The sequence below is a fragment of the Bos indicus x Bos taurus genome, chromosome 10 (assembly GCF_003369695.1).
Source record: "Bos indicus x Bos taurus breed Angus x Brahman F1 hybrid chromosome 10, Bos_hybrid_MaternalHap_v2.0, whole genome shotgun sequence".
NCBI lineage: Eukaryota > Metazoa > Chordata > Mammalia > Artiodactyla > Bovidae > Bos > Bos indicus x Bos taurus.
In genome coordinates this window covers 15,450,063-15,473,009 of record NC_040085.1, presented here as the reverse complement: position 1 = coordinate 15,473,009, position 22,947 = coordinate 15,450,063, and the positions used below count along the sequence as shown (strand labels likewise).

Genomic DNA, 22,947 nt, shown 5'->3' with positions numbered 1-22,947 from the left:
TTGTTCTGCGCAAACACCGTGACTTTGTTCCTAGTGTGGGGACTGTGGGAGAGATGAGCAGGGGCTGATACAGAAGTACTGTCGTGAGATAGAGAGACGGAAGAAAGGCAGATACATAGGTTCAGAGACGCGCAAGAGCCCAGGAAAGCGAGGAAGCTTATATAGAGAGGTGGTGGAAGACAGGTATGGAGAGGAGAGAACGACCAAAGGGGATCGTAAGTGGTGCGGGGATCGAAGGCTGGATAGACCTAGAAGGTGACAAATTCGCGCAAATCCAGGGAGAATGAGAGAAAAACAGATAAGCTGAGATAAAAAGACAACTCTCTGAACCTAGAGCTCTGTAATGGGTGGGAGTGAGCTTTAGTGTGTGAAAAAGGAGAGGAAAAGGCTGGGGACTAATCTCTACCTTCAGGGTAGGACAGATAGAAGGATAGACAGACACCCCCTGGTGTTGGAAAATGAGATTTTTAGCAAATATAGCAACTGGGGATAGAAGGCCTGGTTTGAGGGTTAGCGAACACCCTTGGTTGACCCATAGGAGACTGTTGATCAAGAGTAAGTACTAACCTAAGAGGAAGAAGAAAAAAAAAGTCATTTAGAGGCGATAGCAAGTGAAAATGATCAAGGTGGATAAGGAAAAGAAGCTGATCTTGGAGGATCAAGAATAAGGAAAAGAGGAAACCATGGCTGAAGCTGAATGCACCTAATTAAATATCAGCCAACTGATTTTGCCCAGACTAGCACATGGGGCGTGGGGGAGGGGAACGGAGAAAGAAATGACTCCTTTGTATTTAGATAGTAAATTAGTATGAAAATGATATGCAAACAAATGATGCATATATTTTCATCTCAACATTTTGAACACCTTTTATAATCTTAGTGTAGCCTTAGGGAATGAAGAAAGAAAGGAGGTTAATATCTTTGGGGAAATCAATTTGGCACAAACTATTAGGCTTCTTTGTCGTAGCTGTACTGTGTCTCTGACCTCATCTCTCTGGAAAAGCAGCCTGTTTCCCAGATCAGGCCTACAGCTTTTCTCTGATCCAGAGGAGAGTTTACTCTCAGACTGGAAGCATGGAGAAGGAAACCATTAGTAAGAGAGCTATCAGGTTGCATCTAGAACCTGCCATGAGCTACGTCTTCAGGGTCTACCATAAGGTTCTCCCTCCTCTACTGTCTCCACATAGGGAAGGAGAACCTGGATTCTTCCTTCCAATTACTTACATCCTCCAATATTTGGGAACTTCGCTCCTCTGGGGTTAGAATGGGAGAGTAGATCTTATGAAAAGTTGAGATGCCATTAAAGGAGGCCCATCCAGGAGTTGGTGGTACAGCAATGGGGCAGAGTTGGGATCAACAACCTGTGTTTTCAGGGGATAACAGAAAGCAGACACAGATGAGGGGAGGGTGTGGTGTGCTGACAGGGTATGCTCCAGTAGTGCTCATGACCTTGGAGTAGACACTCCATAGTCTGAACTGGAGCTAGGAGCTCCACAGGCCCTACTGTCCACACCCTTAATTAAGCTCTATATACACTGCTGCTGCTGCTAAGTCACTTCAGTCGTGTCCGACTCTGTGCGACCCTATAGATGGCAGCCCACCAGGCTCCCCCATCCCTGGGATTCTCCAGGCAAGAACACTGGAGTGGGTTGCCATTTCCTTCTCCAATGGTGATTCCCAAATCCACCTCTCTAGCCCAGACCTTCTTGGACTTAAAAAACTCAGCTGACAAGTAGCATCTTTACTTGGTTGTCTCAAAGGCACACAACACTCTAAACTGACCTCACCTTCCCTGCCTCCCAAAACTGGCTCCTCCAGCATTTCCTGAGTGAATGATACCATTTTTTTAACCACTTAGCTACTTACGCCAGAAACCTGAATATCAACCTTATGTCCTCCTCCCTTAACCTCAAATCCCACTGAATCCTATCACCATTTATCAATTCTGCTTCTGAAGTATCTTTCAAACCTATCCTTTCCTCATCACTACTATATGTATGTGTCCTGTATCTCAGGCCACCATCTTTTCTCTCCTGGACCACTGCAGAAGTCTCCCTGCCTAGGCTTTCTCTCCTTCCCATCCATTGTATACACTGAAGTGAAGTGATTCTTCAGAAACACAAAACTGATCATCTTATTTCCTTGTTAAAAACTTGTCAACGAGCGAATTCACTGACCGTGGTTAAGACTCCATGCTCTCACTGCTAAGGGCCCAGTTTCCATCCCTGGTTGGGAGAGGTTAAAATCTTGTAAGCCCTGTGGCATAGCCAAAAATAAATATTTTACAGAGTCTGTCTGCCCCTCCACTCTCTTCTCTCGGCATCATCCCCTCCCCAAATGGTTCTGCAGCAGAACTGCGCTCTCTCTTGCCTCTGGACTTCTGTACTTGCTGTTTTCCCTAGGTTTGGAACACTCTCTCTGCCTCCTCTTCCTTCCTGGTTAACTCCTCCTCGTCTTCCAAGCATCAGTCTAAACACTCCTCTGAGAAGCCTTGCCAGACCACCAGAGCAAGTTAGCTACCCCTGTGGTACACAGCCATGGCACATACACGCCCCCATCATCACATTTATCCCAGTTCATTTCATTGCCTACTTAAATGCCTGGTTTCCTGACTAAATGATAAAACTGCTCAGCATCTAGCCTGTTCAACAGAGTATCCACAGCACCTAGCACAGTACCTGACACCTAGTAAGCAGTCCATATGTTATATGACGGACTGAACAAAGAGAAAGCCATGTTTATGTCTCAGTTTATCCAAAAATGCACACGTTCTCTGTGTTTGTGTGTATGTTCTGAATTTGTGCTTATGCGTACACAAACCCACATACACCACCTTCTTCAAAATAGTTTGGCTGACAGAACTAAGAAATAGCTACCAAGCTGCATATACTGCTTGGTCACACGGTGGGAAAGCAGCTGTTGGTGAGACATAGGAATTCTTTAAACCTTAATTTCCTCATGTGTAAGGCAGGAATAATAAATGCTTCCTTATATAATTGACTACATCCCACCAGGCTCCTCCGTCCATGGGATTTTCCAGGCAAGAGTACTGGAGTGGGGTGTCATTGCCTTCTCTGATAATTGAATAAACAATAGCTATTACTTCTAGATCCCAACTCCCAAATAGGTACGGAGCTTGTGCTCTGCTCAGAAGCATCAAGTCCATGACTGAAACTGTCCACCAGGTGGGAGTATTACCCCGGCCTGGTGCTGTGCTGCCTCCACTGCAGAGCAAGACCAGCAATTGGGGGAAGTCGAAGCTACCACCAGGGCCACTTGCTTCCCCAGAGCTTTGAGTGAAACTAGCAGAAAAAACAACTCAGAGACCAGGGCACATGTCAAGAAGGCCTGTTTCTTTGACCCATACTCCTCCTTTTCTCATCCTAGGCTCCTCCGAGGCACTGTTTATGCTTAGGAATAAGCATTTTCTGGCTTGCCATTCACAGTGGGGGGTGTTTTTCCCCCCATGAAAATAAGTCCTTTTATCCCACCAGAGCTGCTAGCTTCTACTTCCAGCGGAGACTGTGTTAAGAGAGGCGGGTTTGCTTCCTCAGACTGCAGAAGACATCTCATTTTGGGAAGCCCTGTGGCCACCCCTTTCAGGGACATGGGGAGTGGCATATGCCAGAGTTATTCTTGATTTTAGATCTCACTCATCCTTTTCCACCTTGATTTCAATGAATGAGTTCAAGTCTGGACAGCAGGTTTTGTGGGCTTGGTCAAAAGATGGGGAGACAGGGCCATTCTCATCACCTCCCTCATCCTCCTCTTCTTGGAAATTAGGATTATAAAGTTCCGGTGGAAGAAGCTGGGCCTCAGCAGAAGGCAAACGGTCTGAGGGAGGCCCATATACACGGTTGGCTTTGGTGCCATGCTTAGAGTTGGCATCCAGGTGGTAGCAGAGCTGCGTGAGGCGCTGGGCCCGGAAACGGGGAGGCCGGGCCACCCAGACACCTGGCTCATTAAGACTGTCCTCTTCATCTGACATCAGCTCCTCTGTCACATCCTTCCATAGACGTTGGTCCTCAGGGCCAAAATGCCTCATGATGCTGGATCGGTTGGCAAAAAGCTAAGGTAGGAGCCCAGGACAGAGGTTAGGGAGAGCAACAAACCACGCATTAGGTTTGGGGAAAGGGTTTGGGTAGGAGGAAAGCTGTGAAAAATCTGTGCCTGAGAGAACTAAGTTCCCAAGAGAACCCAAATCAGATCTTAGAGAATTGGCTCCTGTCTTCCTTCTCCTCCACTCAATCCTGTTCTCAGAGGCCACACCCTCCCACTGTGGCTTATTAGGGTTTAGAGTTTAGCATCTTTTCTGAAAGGAAAGCCTAGAAACCTACCCGGTATCTGCGACTTCGAAGTTTCTTCTCCTCTTTCTCCTTCAGGCCTTTAAAGGGGTTTAAGGAGTTGCGATATTCACGCCTCTTAGTAAGGAAGTAGGCTACACAGGCTCCTGGTGGGGGGGAGAAGGGAGGCAGCAGAGAGCAGAGGTCCTCAGCCCCTTTTATTTTTGCTGTAACACTACCAGGTGGAAGAGGGGAGAACCACTTTTACACAATGGGCTTTCTGGGCATATCCATCAGCATCTATTCCTTCCTCTCTGGTGTAGCTCTCTCTGCCCCTCTACATCTCTAACAGGAACTCCTCTCACTATAAAAAGACAACTCTGATGCTTCTGCAACTCCCCTCCCCCAACCACAGTCAAACCTACCCCATTCTGCTCGGCTGACAGCAGATCCCAAGTACTTTTTCAGCAGACACTTTCTTAATGCTACAGACAAATAACAGAAGGGCACGAGAAGTAGGAAACCCAGGACTCGATATGTAGGGACAAAAGGGGAGGCCTGGATTCTAACCTCCTTTTCATAATACCCAAGACTTGGGCTCTGTATAAGCATCATGCATGATGGTGTTCTAGCCCCTTCCTTCTCCCATTTTCATTTCAGACTGAGAAAGGGAATAAAAAGACAATCCTAGGTGAAAAAATAGCCAAAACCAATTTTTTAAGTCCACTATTTTCAAAACCACCTAAATCATCTCCATAGGCCTCTTCTCCTCTGGTCAGGAACAGGGGATGATGAAAGGCTGGGGTGCAAGTTAACTCGGTCTTTCTCACCTTTCAGCTCCTTGTCAGTGTAATTGTGGGGACTTGTTACCAGCTCTTGCTTGAGCTTTTCCAGAAGGAACTTCACTACGGAAATATTCCAAGAGGACTTGATGCTGCCGCAAGAGAAGAAAGTAAATAAGACAGTCAGCATTTTAAAAGCTAGACAGAGATTCCTCCACTAATCAGCTTTGTGGGAAAGTCCTCCATGGCCTAAGGCACGACACAAAGCGCAATGGTGAGGTGGAAGCCCTAGCCTAAGTATTATATTGGAGCAGCCCCCCTCTACTTCCCTCTCCTTGGCAAAGTTCCTTATGATCTTTTCCCTCAAGAGGATCATACCTTTCAGACCCATTGAATCTCTTGTCATTGGTGATGTGGTTATGCACATTATGGACCAATTTCTAGGGGAAACAAACAAAACACAGAATCAAGCCAGGAAAAAATGTGATGAAACCCTTTTCTGGTCCCTATGGGGTTTTCTGCATGAATCTTGCCCATAGCCTAGGTACCATTTTCTGCTGATGCCCTTTTTTAGCCAGAGAGCCTACCCATGTTAGTGTCTCTAATGGACACCCCCTCCCCACTTTTTTTCCTTTTCATTTAATTTATGTGGAGCTTTCAGAATTATTCCGGGTCTTACTCTTGTTCTCAGGGAGTATGATCACTAGAATATAGGTTTTCAAACATTTCCACAAACATACTTCTAATAGCAAGGAGAGAGCAAATATACAACAGGGCTACTTCAAGTAGACATTTCTCGAAGCCCCTTTAGTCAGTCAGTAGCTCAGTCATGTCTGATTCTTTGTAACCCCATGGACTGTAGCCTGCCAGACTTCTCTGTCTGTGGGATTCTCCAGGCAAGAATACTGGAGTGGTCTGCCATTTTGTATTTCTCTTAACATGAAAATGTCTCCCAAAATCTTCTAGTAAAATTGGTGACCCAGGAAAATGTCCCAGGTATATGCCTTTGCACATTACCGGAAATCCCAGGGGTCCTCATATCATGGTCAAAAAAACACAAACCTGAAATAACAGAAATGTGAAATGAAAGGGAACTTGGAGACACTGTCACCCAACCATCCGTTTACATCATTAAACAGGCTATCTTTCAGCTTTGCTTACATAACTTTAATGATGGCTTCTCACTAGTTTTTGACTCAGCTACTATGAACATCTCTAATTGTTAAAAAAAAAAAAAAATTGCCTTAGATACTCCAAAATCTGACCCCAGTTTTGCCCTAATAGTACCTCAAGTATTTGAGGACGGCTTCCATGTTCTCCTGAGGTCTTCTCTTATCTGGTCTAAACACCAAGTCCTTCAACCGGTCCTCACGACATAGTTGCCAGGCAGACTCCTCATGAAACTATGACGCTCTGGTTTGCCAGTGTTCCTCTTACAACATGGCACCTGGAACTGAATCTAACTCAGCCACTGAGGTCTGGCCAAAGGGACCATTACTTCCCTGAGTAGAACTCTAAACTTCTAGGAATGAAACCCAAGACGCTGTTACCTTTCTTAGCAACCCCATCACTACTCAGTGTCACAGGGTTCATTCATAGTGAGCCTGTAGTCATCTCAAGTCCATTTTTCACACAGGTTACTATTTCCACCCTTCTCCAACTGTTTTGTGTTTTTTTGTACTCTAATGCAGGATTTTACATTTCTTCCTATTAAATTTAGTTTTGCTGTTTCTGATTATATTTTCATCCCAAGGTCTTTTAGTCAATGGAAATTACCCAGTCCCAAACTGATGGGATGCTGATCTCAGGATTTCAGCTTTGTATTCAGAAATGCCCAATTTCGCTTCTTACTCCTATGGCTGACTCACCATATCAACTTAGGAAATTACTGTTAACTCTTTATGACTAGGTTCTCCACTCTATAAAAAAAAGAGTTGTACTAGCTTCATATCTGATATAGTTATTTTACCTTTTAGAAGTCCAAACTTGAGAAATCACAAGGGGATGGGTGAATGCTTCAGAAAGAATTTGAAAGAGTTGCAAAGAAAGAAAAAAGATGGAGGAGGAGTTGCATAGCTTTCCAATTCAATTGACTTGGAAGAGATCAGCTGATAAAAATCAAACCAAGCTTGAAGTGAAAAGGGAAAATACTCTAGCCAATAATAAGTGTTAAGACTAAAGGATGCTGGCTCACCTGCCTCCCGAGCAAGCTAAAAATAAATAATTTCTCCAATGGGTGGCTGGATCTGCAGCAGTCCAAGGAATTAAGGTTCTGATTTGGACCTTTTGGATCCCTGGCAGAGCAGCAACCCACAGCAGCCTCAACAGATTGGAGAAATGCCTCTCAGATTCCTTCCCAGAGCTAAAGGTTGGAACAGTGAAGATCTGCAACCATCCCTCTCCCTCTGAACCTACAGACTCACACAAGAACATTTTATATCTTTCTCTGTGATGGGCAGCAAGACTCCCTGACTGGTCCACTTGCCCCTCTTCACATCCTACAACATGGAGCATGATGGCTGAGCATGCTTCCCAGAAGGCACCGTGCCAAGCCCTCCAGAGGGCAGGAGGAAGCCCGGCCTCACCACTAGACCTCGCACAGTAGGCAGTAGGCACAAGAGGAATAGAACTGACCAAGAAAACCCTGATTTTATGCAAATTGTAATTATCACACATATATTCTGATTTGAACACTAAGACTTCAGGGGAATTCTCTTGAAATGTATTTCTAGGTATAAGCCTCCATTTCTGCCACTGGCAACAACAGTGTCCTGTTGGATTAGAAATCCATGACAGAGAAACTAAACCTACTCCCCATTCTTGATAAGTGACATGGCATTAAACATAACCAAAATCTGAAATAAAGATTAGAGATCAGTTGATACTGATTATGAATGGTGTCTTCTGGAAGGGAGAAAAAAATATCAATGTAAAAACAAATCAAAGAAAAAGAGTAGGATATCTTAGAAAAAAGGAGAAAGAAGTAACATAAATAAAGGAGGTATAAATGGTAGTCAGCCGCTGTCAATCTTTACTAAGGCTGTAACAAGGAGAAGTGGGTTCTATACTCTGATGAGATTTCTCTGGATGTCAGTGGTGACCACCACCCTTGACCAGAACTCTCAGGTTACCTCATAAGCTATTATCCAGAGAATGGAGACCCATTACAGTCTCCATTAGAAAGACGTCTTGGATGACAGAGCTGATCCAAAGGTCTGTAGTCACCCTAAAACAGGGTTTCTCAACCTCGACTCTAATGACGCTGGATAACGGGGTTGGGGTTGGGGCGGGGAATCCTGTAGATGGTGGGGTTGTTTAGGGATGCACTAGGGCTCCAAGCCACTGTAAGGTTTCAGGCAAAACTGATTCGGGCCAGTACCTTCCCTGCCAAGAGCTCTGAGAATCACCAGAATCTTCTAACCTTTATCCTTGAGCTGAGTGTCTAATGGTCCTCTGCATCTTTGGGGGATGGGACCACCTCAGGACACCTTGGCCTTTCTGCCCAAGGGGCCCCTTGCTGCTTGCCTTGAACACTGGTTATTTGCAGGCAATTTCCATGCTATCCTGCTGCAGTCAATCTGCTGAACTCCATAAAGATCTTCCCATCAGAATTATGAGATCACCAGGAGACAGGACATAATTCCCTTATCTTTAAATGGAAGATATCAATCTATCCGGAAAAGCCTAAACAAGTTCCACTGATAGCAAAGGGACTGTCTGTCCCTGGGGCTAGGGAACAGTCTGTCTCCTTCTTGCCCTTCCCACTCCAGCAGGCTTCAGGATACCATTCATTCCCCATGGGATGTTTAAAATCAACCCACATTTCACTCTTCACTTATCTCTCCAAACTGAAGAAAAATGTATAGCAATTGAGCTCACTCACAGAGAGGACCAGATCCCGCTTGCGTCTGGAGTTCTTCTGCCCACTCCCTCTGGTCCTGCATGGGGAAGCAGTGAACCCTAGAGACTGTCTCAGCTCCCCAGTTCCCCCAGGGCCTGACTCTTCCGAAGGCCCTTCCAGGGTGGCAGCAGCACTGAGCATGTCCTCAGGGCGGGGTGGCAGTAGCTTGGTTCCATTTTCTGGCCCGGTCTCTGAGGTTGCCCGCTGGATTGCCAGTTGTGTGACTGGTGAAAGCTGCTTGGCGTAAGCAGGCACCAGCACCCGCTGCACTGCACCTTCAGAGGCCACATAATCGTCCACCAGCTAAGAACATACGGGAAAAAAAAAAACTCTATTAGCCAGCCGGGCTTGTGGGAACCTGGTCAACTGTCATTCACTGGTAAGTATGATGAACAGGAGTGGGGAACAGGGGGGAGTCTAGCCCAGTCTTCAGTGGTTCATGGCTTGTTTCTCTGGGACTCCGGTGGGAGCGTGGGGCAAATATTTCTTGCAGATACAGGGCTTCTTGGGCTTCCCTGGTGGCTCAGACAGTAAAGAATCTGCCTGCAATGCAGGAGACCTCAGTTCCATCCTTGGGTTGGGAAGATCCTCTGGAGAAGGAAATGGCTACCCACTCCAGTATTCTTGCCTGGGAAATCCCATGGACAGAGGAGCCTGGCGGGCTAGAATCCATGGGGTCACAAAGAGTCAGACACAACTGAGCAACTTTCACTTAACGGGGCCTCTCATCTTGGGTCATTACCACAGGACTGATTGTAAGGACAAGGCTTGTTTCTGATGCTCTATTTGTGAGTAGTCATTGATGCTTTGCACCTGAGTATAGGTTAGGTAGCTAGGTAAGTGTTTTGCTTGAAAGGGATTGAGGGAGAAAGCGATGATAAGAAAACCAAGCAAGAGGAGTGAGAAAATAAAATAACAAGAAGGAGAAATAGAAAAATGGGAGCAAAGGAGGGAGATATAAAGTCAGAAACCTCTAGAGAGGCTGGTACTGCCTTCCCCCTCCCCATGCCCTGACCTCTTCCCTTTGCGGGTCCAGCAGGTGCCCTCACCCTGATCCTGCCCTGGCTACATCTGACAGTCGCTGCCCTGACATCGGCTTGCCTGCCTGTGCCCTCACTCAAGGACACACAGGGTAGGGGAAGGAAGGAGGGAGGAAGGGAGAGAGGGAGAGGAGAAGAAAGGAGGGGGATTTCTGCAGCCAGGAAAACAAAACAGTGAAAGTGGGGGAAAAAACACAGAAAGAAGCGGGGGAGGAGGCTGAGATTTATAGACCTGTGAGCTGCTTTCTGTGCTGTGAAATCTAATTCCATCCTGTCGGCTTGGAAGCCTTCCCTGCCAGAAAGAACCACAGCTCAGGGCACTGCCGGGCCTGGTGCCTCCCTGCCTCCTCCCACCTTCCCAGCAGCTCCTCCAACAGCCCCAAACCAAGTCTAGTCCCTGGCCGGGCAGACTGGGGCGAGCCTCGGGGCCATCACCCACCCGTGCGGCTAGGCCTTGGTGGAGCAGTGACCAGTTTCAGTATGACCCTGGAGGCGGCCTTCATTGCTCAGATCCAGCAGATGGGCTCAGAGTCTCAGCCCCCCTGCTCTGCTGCTCTACTCTTTCCTGGGTGTCTAGGCCTTGTCGTTGGGGGTGGAGGAAAAGACAGAGGGCAGAAGGAGGACGCGGTGGAGGAGAGGGTGGATGGGAGCTGACAGACCTCCCACTGTCTCTCAAGTGGCAACACATCTGTTAGCTTCACATCTCTGAGATCTCTAGAGCTGCTCCATCTCCTTTCCAGACTTCCATGTGACATTCTTCGGTTTTTACTCGACTCAGCCAGGATTTTCCTGCTCATATGGCCCTGAGCAGTAAAGAAGCTGAAATATCAGTGTATTTCTATGTCTTTTCCGGCTCACAAAACAGGCTCGTTGGCTTCCCTCTTCCTCCGTATGCGTTATTATCCTCTTAGGTAAACTCTCGACTGCCCATTTTTCCTCATTTTATTTCCTTTCCTCTACCTCCCTCCTACCTTACCTCATATTCTCTCCCTTGCATCAAATCTTCTTCCACTTAGGTTCATCTTTCTCCTCTGCTCTTTGTCTCCACTTTTTCTCCTTTCTGAACCCTTCATTTCCAATGGCCTCTTTCCCTTCTTGAACCTGTTGGCTACCAGCTTTGCCCTTTCCCTCCCTCATTCCCTGCTCTCCCTCCCCACCTCTGCCTCTCTCTCCTCACATCCCCATCTCTCTCCTAGTCCTGAATTCCTCTTGGCAAGCAGAGGGCCCGTGATCAAATATGAATGAGTCGTCTGCATGGCAGGCATCCTCGCCAGGAGAGGCAGAGCCCATGGAGCTGTCAGGCAGCTGTGGAGAAGGTGCCATGCGGCACAACAGAGTGGGAGGGCAGGGCAGCCCCGATGCCACTCATGCCAGCAATGACCTTCTACCAGAAAGGCCACGGGGTCAGAAAAAAACAGAGGGCTAACTCTCCCTGACGACAAAGGAAACTGGGTACCCTGCTGTTGCATCACTGATACCACCAAAAGAAAGGCTGAAGGATGGAGAGGAGAGAGAAAGAGAGGAAGGCCAGGAAGGGCACAGGGAGCAGCTCGGCTCCTGTCCTGTGCTGTGTACTCACGGGGTTGAGCATCGGGGGCCCCTCGCCAGCAGTCAGGGCGCATCCCGGGAGCCGCACATCTCTCTGAGCTGCCGGGAAGCCCAAGGGTCCGGGCCCCCCAGCCGAGGCCGCTCCCAGCTGCCGCAGCTCCTCGATCACCACCTGCACGCCACTGCCCACACTGTCACACTCCTCCTCCACAGCCGGCGGCACGGCCCTGCCGGCCTCCCCGGGGCTCTCCTTGAGGGGCCCGGGCTCCTCCAGCGGGGAGCCGTGTTCCCGACTCTCCCTGTCTTCATCCGCGGCGGGCACCTTCCCTTGCCTCAGCTCACCCACTTCCTCCTGGAGTCGTTTTAACAATTCGTTGTTGGCCCTGGCGAGACTCAGCGCCGCCTCAGCCAGACCCACGGCCTTATCCACCCGCTGGTAGATAATATGCAGGAGCTGCTCGGAGCTCTGGACGGCCAGACCGTGTCCCGTCACCGTGATCGGGGTGCTGGGAGGAGGATTCCCGCCCTGACAGCCTGAGCTGGCCCCGCTTGTCTCGTTCTTACACGCACAGCAGCAGCATCTGGCCTCGCTGCCACTGGGAGGGGAGAAGAGAATGGTGGCGCTGAAGGACATGGTTGTCGAGGCGGGAAGGGCGGTGCTCACGCTCCTGGACTGCTCCAAAAGTGTCCCCAGCCGACCGGACCGCAGGAAGCGCTGGCCTCTCTGGATTCACTTTCCTTCCTCATGGAGGGTGGTCAGAGGAGCCTGGGCACCCGGGGTTAGGTTCTCTGAAGGAGCAGTGGGCTAGCCGTGAAGGCGCACACAGTCCATGGCTGCCTCTTCTCGTCCTGCAGAGTGGAGAGGGCCTTCTCTGTGCAGATCCTGGGCTGCCCTAGTCCCCCACACTGGGGGGTCACCCTCACCCCTTCCCCATAGGGTGGGCCCACGAAGGCCTTCCCGAGGAACTTGGTTTCAGAGGGTGGAAGGCATGAAACCCCCCACCACTCCAACACTAAGGAACAGAGAGGGGACTCTAAAGGACCCACGGGCATCTGGAAAGATTAGAAGATTAAGGAAGAAAATGTAGATCTGTCTTCTCCGCCTCTCTATCTTGGCTGTAATAACAGTATTGCATTTTATTGCTTTGACATCATTCCTTAAGGAGTTCAGAACACTTCACGTAGGTTAATCTCATTCACACAACAGCTCTAGGAAACACATATTAACCCAGGGCCAGGGAAGAGATATGTAGAGAACTTATATATCTTTTTCAAGGTCAGGGGAAGACAGCAGAAACCAGTTATTGCTACTTTCAATCTAGTGTGCATGTGATTTTTTTCTTAAACTGATACCACTTTTTGTTGACATAAAGAATGATGATTCTACGGTCTCTATAATTTGCATACAGATGCACTCAGAGTAAGACTCCTAAATGAGGAAGAGGCCAATCAATGCAGCCCCCAAGATGCTGCCAACCTCACACTATTATATCATTAATGCTTTGGGGATGGGCAGGGAAATGAAAGGAAAACCTGGATGGGAGAACTGAGCTTCCCTAATCAGGGCTGCAGAGACCCCTACTCTCACACTTTGTACACCTGGGCCTCCAGCCTCTGCAATAGAAGCTAACTGTTCTGAATGCTCCAGCTGGAAGCCCAGAAAAATCACCTCCAGGGCCCCTCATCTCCACTTCTCATGCTGCTTAAGGGAGCGGCAGAGCTGAATGGGAGTTTCTAAGTAGCTCCATGCTGCCACTCTGCCCACACAACCAGTCCCCAAAAAGAGAGATCAGAATATCAATGATAAACCAAACTGCCTCTCCTCTGAATCACTGTAGTTAAACGACTAAAACTCCAGGAAAAAAAGAAGGAAAAAAGTGTGGGAGGGTTTGTACCACTGAGAACACTCCAAGGAACTTCATATTGTCATTTTCTAAATGACACTTGATTATAGAAAAAAAGAATCTTTCTGCCTGAAGCTCCCTAAATGACAAAATCTTATGTTTACAATTTCCTCAAGAGATACATTTCTATCTTACCCTGTAAATTATATTATAACACCACAATTAAAAGGAGAGGAGGAGGTTAGGAGAATTTCCCACATACAGAAATTTGGGGTTTTATTTTTTTTTTGAATCAGCAATCTCATTTCAGAAATAGGCAATATCAATGCCTCTGAGGTACTAAAATGTAAATCTGACAATGCATTTTAATTACATTTGGTTATTAAAGAATAGTCTTTAATTTGCTCTTTCTACCCTTTATATCGAAGAAATGCTTTTCTGTGCTAGATATTCACTTCTTGAAATAACGTTAACTCAAATCCATTTACTGCTTCTCTGTCATTAGAGTCACTGGAAAGCAGAGCTAAACCTAAAAAACTAAAGGTTAAAGCCAAATTAAAACTAAAGGTTAAAGGAAAGCACTAAGCAATTCCCAAGTCAATTATGAATGAATCATTAATATATCCTTTTCCTTCTTAAATAAGGGCCTACACGCTCCTGTGGGGTTTTAACTTTTTTAAAACCAACATCATGCACAGAGTTTAACCTGAAACGTGGATGCCGTAAGAAAAAGAAAGTTATGTAAATGATAATATACAAATGATCGCTCACTTGGGTTTAGGATTTGTACAGTAAGAAATTAAGACCTGCCACTTATGTAATATTTTACATCAACTATAATTCAGTTAAAAAACTTTTTTGGCAGCACCACTCAGCTTGTGGGATTTTAGTTCCCCAACCAGGGATTGAACCCAGGCCCTGGGCAGTGACAGCACACAGAGTCATAATCACTGGACCACCAGGGAATATACCCCCCAAAATTTAATAAATCAGTAATGTATAAAATAAGCTATAAGGATATGTGCGTATGTGCATACTCAGTCATGTCCAACTCTTTGAAACTCCATGGACTATGCCAGGCTCCACTGTCCATGGAATTTTCCAGGCAAAAATACTGGACTGGGCTGCCATTTCCTACTCCAGGGGATCTTCCTGACCCAGGGATCAAATCCGAGTCTCCTACATTGGTAGGCAGCTTCTTTACCGCTGCGGGACCTGAGAAGCCTAAGAATGTACTTTACAGAAGAACGTAGCTACAAGAATATACTTTACAGGGAACGTAGCTAAAGTTTTTATAACAACTATAACTGAAGTACAACTTTTAAAAACTATGTACCACTGTATTATATACTTGTAACCTATAATATTGTACATCAGATAAACCTCACTTTAAAAAAATTTTTTTAAAAACGAAGGTGCATCAGGTTGGGACTCTGCGTAGGTATGCTTCCTGGGATCAATCAAACTGACAACTGCTACACTCTTGCCCCAGATACTCTTTCTTACAGGGGGCCTTCTCCCCTGCTGGCCTTGTACCTGTCTCAAGCCCTTCTGTCCCTTTAAACGGTCTTTCTTAGGTCATCTTCCCAAAACAGCACTGAGATGGGAGTAATAAATAAGTAAATAAAATAAAAAATAGGGTTCTCATCATGCGGTACCACTTAAGGGCTATTTGAACTTGGGCCTCAGTGTTCTCTGGGGCTATCTACCTCCTCTCTGCCCACTTGGAGTGTTTTTGTGAAGATTATTTATAATAAAGGCACCAACAGAGTGCTGGCACATAGTCAGTGCTCCACACATAACAGCTGGATTCCTGAAACATTTTGTGTTCCTATCTTGAACATCCATGCTGATGTCCTCATTTTGGAAAAAAAAAAAAAAGGCAATGGCTTGAAATAGAATTTGGGGAGCTTCCCCTCTAAATTCAATACCAAATTTGTAAGAAATTAATTCAAGTCTACAAAGATGCCTTTTATCAGTACAAAACCTTTTATGATGCAAATTAGAAAGGTAATTGAGAAAACAGTATTTGTAACTACTTGCTATCATGACCTGGCTTTAGACTAACGATACTGTTCAACTTTACTCATTTTTAATTTTGTTTATTTATTTGACTGTGCTACATATAACATCTTAGTTCCCCAACCAGGGATGGAACCTGTGCCCCCTGCAGTGGAGGCTCGGAGTCCTAACCACTGGACCACCAGGGAATTCCCAACTCTGCTCGTTTTTAATGTACTAAATATATATTCATATTTGTGTTGACATAAAATATCATGATACTAACCTGCTCTACAATTCTGTCCCTCAGTTTCTTTCTGCTTTTCAACTTTGGGTATTACCTAACTTCATCCATTTTAGAATGCTACTTTCAGGGCAACAAATACATGTCTTCTTGAATCACTCTGTCTATAAAAACCTGGTACAGTGCAGTGTAGCACAGCGGGCATTCAAATGACTCTTTTGGGGTATCTATGGACATCATTTCTGATTTAGTTTCCCTGGGTCTTGCTAGAGTCTCCCACATAACCTCTAAGACCCTGAATAAAAAGATAAGGAAACTGGGGTTGGCAGGTATTACAGGAACATTTCACAATTACATTTACTAACCAGATACCAATTTAAAATGCTAATATCATTAGCTACATATATCTTCATTAGAGAAGAAGAGCAAGTTATATATATAAAAACAAGTGTTTCTAAAAATTCTGTCTATATAAGGCCATGCTAAAGGATGAGTCACCAAAATGGATTGCCACCTCCAAGTACTCAAGAGAAAGGAAGATAAAGTCCCTATACACAAGGAGCTTACAGCACATGTGAGAACTAAAGTCTAAAGAACAAAGCAAAATATACACAAGTGGCTAAAAATATAGTACAGAATAGAAATATCTTGAGTTAGTTCAAAATTATAGAAAGATCAACAGAATGAAATCACGTGAGAAAGGGGTCTTATCAAAGAAAAGTCTCCAACTGACACTTGAGCAAGGTGTAGAATGAACTGGTACCATGGTAAGAACAGAAGGTGAGTGAGAGGAAAAAAATCAAATATTACAGCATTAACAGGGTACACGTGAGAGGTCAGAGCAAAAGGGCTTATATACAAAGTACAGAGAGCTGACAGTGGGCTTTGAAAACCAAGTTAAGGAAACTCCTAGGTCAGGGGTCAGCAAACCTTTCTCTGGAAAGGACTAAAGAAACTTAGGTTTTGCCGGCCATGTGGTTTTTGACACAACCATTCGACTTTCCCATTGTAGCACAAAGGGGCCATTGATGATACATAAATATAAGTATGGCTGTGTTCCAATAAAACTTTATTTATTAATACAGAAATGTCACAAAATATTAATTTTAATATTCATATTAAAAAAAATATAAAAGCCATTCTTAGCCCATGGAACCAACAAAAACAGGTGTAATGCCAGACTTAAGACTACGTGCTATAGTTTACTGACCTCTGTCTTAGCACTTAAAGTGGAACAGTTAGAGATTAGAAGGCTGTTTAATCCTGGAGAGAGGTGATAAGAATGAACTTTTGTGAATATGAAGGTTCAACACCCTGGAGAAAGGACTGATCTTATTTCTTAATAAATATGCGGGATAGAGAGATTGGCTAAGACAACTTCAAGACTGTAAACCTAAGGGTCAGAAGATGGTAACACTGACAGAAATGAGGAAGCTGAGAGGCAGCACCAGCATGTTTGAAAAGATGTGTATTAATATAACATGTTAAAATATCAAACTGATGGCAGCAGCTTTAAATGGAATGTTCCGAAAGCAACTGACTAGGACTGAAAAACAAAAACAGAGGAAGGTCAGAGCTGGAATGCAGACTTGGAAACTTTAGCAGGAGGTTAATTTGAACCTCAGAGAGTGAACGAGCTCTCCAAGGAGTACGTATAGGTCCTCGGCAGGGGCCAAGGGCAGCACTTGGAGCCAATCCTTGAAAGAGTCTTCATTAAAAAAGAATGGTCAGTAAGATGGAATAAAAAGTGTTAGGAACACCAAAGTAGAAAGAATAACAAGAAAGTGGGTCTAGTCAACTGTGACAAGTGCAGCAGAATGGTTAAAACAAGATGAAAATTAAGGAAATGCATGTTATTTGTCTGTGATGGTCACTGGCACTGACTAGTAAGTTTGTTTTTTTTTTTTTGGTAGTGGAAGTAATACTATGCATTAGATGAAAGAGAAATTGATGCAGAGAATATGGAAGCAAGACATGAAGTCAAGTTTTCTAGAGTATAGATACGAAAGGAAGGAAGCAGGAAGTCAGAAGAGGCACTACAGCCTCAGTATATTTAAAAAGCAGAAAAAAAATAAGGTCAGTGAAAAAGGAAAGGATGAACGTATTAGGAAAGGATTTAGGTTTTCTTCTAGCAAGGATCCTCCCAATGTGAGAAGGAAGGCAGGTGAGCTCTTCTCTGAGTCAGCAGAGAAGAAAAAAGATGAATCGGGGCAAAGATTCACTGATGTGGCGCAATGAAGACAAATATGTACGCTATTGAGACATTCTTTTTTTACGGACCTTCCTCAGTATGAACAATTCAAACTGATAAGAGAATTTCATTATAGATAGTGCTGCATTATTTGCTGTTACAACCTATTAAATCCTTCTTTTCTAACACTGCAGACTTAACATAATCATTCTTGCTTTTTTCCATAACTAGTTTAAAGTTTCAGAGCCCCTTTAACTCGGCCAACGTTATTAACATACCTAAACTTTATTCTGGTATCTTTATTTATTCTGGTATCTTTATTATACTTCTCAAAATGTGTAACTGTTTAATACCTGCGAAGCAATCCATGGAACGTTTGGCAAAGCAACGGTTAATAAATTATCCAAGCAGTGTCTATACCATTATTATTAAACATTAATACTGTCAACTTTTGCAATTTCAGATTGCTGATTTATTTTAAAACCAAGTTTGCATTTTTGTTCAAGAGGAATGAACTAAGACTGACCATCACTGAAGAATATATATGCCTTTTGCAAAATGCTATCAACTTTTAGAATTGGAATGTTAAGAAAATGATCTTCAATCCTATGATGACTTGCCAACACAAAATGACAGCAGCTGTCAAACTTAAGCGTGCATAAAATCTGTGTTTGGGTTCATCAGTATCAGTCTAATTTTAATAATGTGAAATAAGCCTAGAAAATGTACTTTTCAATACTTCTGATATTTTTTCATAAATATTTAGATAAAGAATGAAAACTCATCTTTGGACAGACAGTTCAGGGTAAGGCTGTCCATAATCTTAACTATCCATTTCCTCCCAAGTCACATGTATTTTTGTTAGAACTAAATATATCATACTCTTGGCAGCTCCCTTGCTTGCTTCAACCCATTCTGAGTTTGAATTTTCTGCATGACTGAGTTCACCTCCAAACTAGGAAAAATAAAAGTTTTCTAATAGATGTGTAGTCTATGGTATCACTCAGAAGATAAATGTTTTTATAATGGGCCCTTGACTCATTCAGGGTCATGCCAGCAATGGACTTCCTTAAATGCGATTACTGAAAGCATAGCAATTCATACCATAATCTTCATTTTAAGAAATAAAAAGGAAAATGGCCACTTAAACCTCCTGCTGTGCCAGTCAGCCCTGCTCCTCCACCTGAAGGTGCAAAATGTCTCATCCGCTAAAAAATGTCTCACTTCTCAAAAAAATCTACTTCTATCAGAGATGAGCTCTTTATCACACAAGAGCAGGCAAGGAAATATCATTAATAGTCTTTTTCTACATTTTGAAACACTGACCCAAATAGAGATCAACAAAGAAAATCTAAGACCTTGTTTTTTAGGGGTAAAAAAGAGATGTGGACCCAGAGGGCAGAGTGAGATCCTAAGAAAAGGATTTCACATAATCCGAAAATTTCAAGTACATCTGTATAGTAGTACCAGAGTTTTCAACCCAGTGTTAAACCGCCTCTTTTCTTTATATTTGCTAAAATGCAACTTGGTGAGATTAAAATGACCGGTGTAAGGTTTTCATAACCATATACCTGACATAAACGGCTCTTCCGGCATTTCCGGAGAAACTGAAAAATGAAAAACTAGCTCCCAAAGTTGCGTCGTATGCCCAGCGAGCCCTTGGTAAATGTTAGCTGATTAAATATTAGTCAAAGATGACAAGGTGGGCACCAGGGAAAACAGAACCATTTCCGAAGAGAGTGTTTCAACTACAGGTAGGGCGAGCGCAGCAGCGCAAAGGGGGAACAGAGCCGAGCTCTTCCCTTGGGGCCGCAGGGGACAGGGCGACCCGTCACTGAGCCCCCGGGTAGACGGTGTGCCCTGGGGGTCTCGAGGAAGGGGTGTTCCTCACAGCGCCGCAGACAGCCGACTGACCCGAGGAGATCTAGCTGGATCACCGCGGGTAACTGCCACGGGGCCAAGAAAGCGCTGAGGATGGCGGGGGAATTCCCGAGGAGGTCTAGCTTTGGCTGCCCTACTGGTGTCCCACCGCGTGTGCCCCTCGCGCCGCTCCAGCCGCCTCGGCTTTTCCGAGTCGCGCGGCTCACTGCCAGGGAAAGCAGTGTCTGCTCGTGTACCCTGCCAGCGCGCGCACGCGGGGAGGCCCCGCCTCACCAGTCTCCAGGCTCCTGATGATTGGCGGTTGGGCGATGGGGCGGAGCAAGGCCGGGGACTTTACTGGCCGCAATCCACAATCACGCAACAAGTCAGGGAGGGGAGGGGCCTCTTTAGGGAGGGACACGACTGCGAGGCTTTTTCAAGGCCGCCCGACGCCATCTTTAGCTTGATTTTTTTGTTTGTTTACTCCCTTTTGTTCCCTGCTGCTCATAGAGCTGCGTGTACACGATTATAGGTACATTGGCTACAGATCGGCCTCATACATTTGGTGGTGGAAGGCTTTTCATTCCTGCCGGCCTCAGCTACAGATTTTTCAGATAACACTAGCAAGGTAGCAGTTGCCTTTAGTTCAAGTAAGTTTTCATCGCTATGGGCCCCGCAGATGCCAGGGCAAAATCAACCGACTTTAGCTTTTGCTTTGCCTTGGTAGGAGGGCCAAGCCAACGATATATTCGTGGGAGGAATTCTCTTACCATCAAATTCAAAGCAAGAAGACTGGCTAAGAGCCTAAATTCCTAGTAAAAATCAATTAACCTAGGAAGACAGGGGCTTGGGCTGTGCACCTTTCTAAGAAGAGCTGACTTCTCCGAGATGGTAAAAAGTATACGTGATGACGTACAATGAAGGGGGAAAAGAATAAGAAAGAGCAAAATTCCATTAATAATCCCAGCACTACTGCCATCACAAAGGCTACTTTAAAACTCTGACTAGATTTCAGATATGCAGGTCTAAACTTGTGGAATGCTCCACATTTGAGACTGATCTAACTTGTATTGTTAGGGAATAGAAATGCACTCAGTACAGCTAAGAAACCCAGAGAGCTCACAGTCTGCATTCATTACAGTGAATGTCAAGACTTGTACAAATAGTTTTATCGCCGTTGTTAGGTGTCCTAAATACAGCTTGAAACTGAGTAGGACGCAAGCTGGGGGATGGAATTGTATTATAATCGTACAGTGGTTTTGTTCTCCTGAAATTTCAACTCTACAGTAGATCTTTTTTTTTTATCTCGTGGTCACTATTTAATTTGTGACATTCTAGTTTCTCCCTCATCACCCCCATATATTTCCTATCCTTTCACTCCAATCTGCCAATACAGATTTGAATACGCTTTCCGTATGACTCCTAATAGGAGACAGTGGTTCTATAACAATTAAGTGAGAAAATGGCTCCTGTAACCGGAGGTACTGCTCTGAGCCTGTTGCCCTCTAATTCATACACTTATGTCCATGACTCTTATCTTAGGGAGAACGTTTTTCATTCCAAAAACGCAACACGGTAACCAAATGCATTTCTTATCCCTCCTATGTATTATTTGCCTTTGCCTCCTCTTGGCCCCTCCCCCATCACCACCATCAAGAACGGTTTTAGAGAATTGGACTTGACTGGATTATTTTCCTGATATTTTGCCAGCTGTGGAGTTATTCAAACAAATCCCAACCTATAAACGACCATTTTTGTCAAAAAGCCAAGAGAGAACTTCCCTTCTGAACACACCAACCAAACCACACATAAAGGCCAAAATATACACAGCTGTACATTTAGGAACGTGAGACAATAAAAAGCAAAACCACTTAGGCAAAACAGTCACTAAAGAAGGCTTTAAACCACAGAGTCAATAAATTGCTTACCCTCAGTTGCCACGTGAACTGTGTATTCCCTAGCAATTATTTAATTATTCAGTAAGCTGATACTTTAGAAAAGCAGAAAATACAGTAAATGCACGTAGAATCAAAATACCTAAGTAATTTTATGCATAGGATTTCTTCTAGGCTGTAGTTTGCACATGAAATCCTGTCTGGATCACATTTGGGAACACAAGAAAAAAAAATCCACATTCTAGGGGCTGCTTTGCACACATAAAACCAAAGGCAGTAGCTTTTAAAAACAAAATCTGATACGGCACATATACACACTGTACATATACACAAAGCACAAAACCCCAAGATAAATCTTAACGAACTTATTTGCTTCAAAACACACACACACACACAGTCTTTATGGAAAATGTGGGTAAGACACACTGTAAAAAGGGCTTTGACCCCTCCCCCAGGGAAATGAGTGTCACAATTATAAAATACAAACATTTTTAACCTATTGGCCTTGGACAATTGCCACATTCAAGCCACTTGGTTTTGGTTCTGGAAGAGGGTGTGTAAAACGCACGCAAACAGCTCTGTGAGGGAGCCTCAAATCTGTTTACTTCGACGTTGCCTGTGGCAGAAATTTACATTATCCCTTCGGCCGGCTTCAAAAAGAAACCTCTACTTCCCAAGAGGCTAAATTTTTAAAAACCCCTCGACTATAAAAATTTACCAGTTCTTAAAATGTGATAGCAAAAAGAAAAAAAATCTCTATAAATTTGGCTGGAAACAGTTGTACACGGCCATCCTGCTTCTCAACTTCTTGGTATATTTAAAACCTTGACCAGGAAAAAGAAAGAGGAAGAGAGACAGAAAAAGAAATGGGGGAAAGCGCACATTCCCCTTAGCAACAGTTTCCTCACCCCAGCACTGCCACAGATCTCTATTTTTTAAAAAACTTGAATACACACACAAGATTAAGGAGAAAAAAAAATGGAAAAAGGATACCCGAAGGTCGTATGGCTCTTTGTATTCGTGTGTGTGCAAAAAGGAGGACTCGCGGAGCCCGAGCCAGCAAGCCCCGCCCCTCCCCGGACGCCAGCCCGGATTGGCCATTGGCGGCCGCGGGGCGCCCCGCCCGCGAGCACACGCGCAGCGCCCGAGGCGCGGGCCCCAGGGGGCCCCTAAGGGCCGCTCGACCCCCGACCCCAGCCACCTTCCTCTCCGACCCGGGCGACCTGCTTGGCACCTTCCCCACCTCTCTCCCCTTCCTTTCACTTTTCAGCCTCCTCTCACCCTTTCCCATGTTTTTTTACCAGTGAACCCTGGCCCTTGTCACCAGCATAAATAACAGTCCAGTAAGCACCTTCTCT

The 22,947-nt window shown here is 45.0% G+C and overlaps 1 protein-coding gene across 5 annotated transcripts; it reads right to left on the bottom strand.

The window, feature by feature from the left end:
- Positions 1–3,331: 3,331 nt before the first annotated feature.
- C10H14orf93 (chromosome 10 C14orf93 homolog) lies at positions 3,332–22,650 on the bottom strand. Of its 5 annotated transcripts, none has more exons than XM_027553304.1 (7): positions 22,583–22,650; positions 11,586–12,403; positions 8,949–9,269; positions 5,444–5,505; positions 5,114–5,217; positions 4,338–4,450; positions 3,332–4,069 (listed from the first exon to the last, which is right to left on the bottom strand). In XM_027553304.1, the coding sequence occupies exons 2-7, from the start codon at positions 12,186–12,188 to the stop codon at positions 3,650–3,652; spliced, it is 1,623 nt and encodes a 540-aa protein (XP_027409105.1). In that variant the 5' UTR covers positions 12,189–12,403; positions 22,583–22,650; the 3' UTR covers positions 3,332–3,649. The 5 variants fall into 5 exon arrangements, with proteins under 5 accessions (XP_027409105.1, XP_027409103.1, XP_027409104.1 ...); XM_027553302.1 differs by having other exon boundaries at positions 11,586–12,607; positions 22,583–22,641; XM_027553303.1 differs by having other exon boundaries at positions 22,498–22,627.
- Positions 22,651–22,947: the final 297 nt, after the last annotated feature.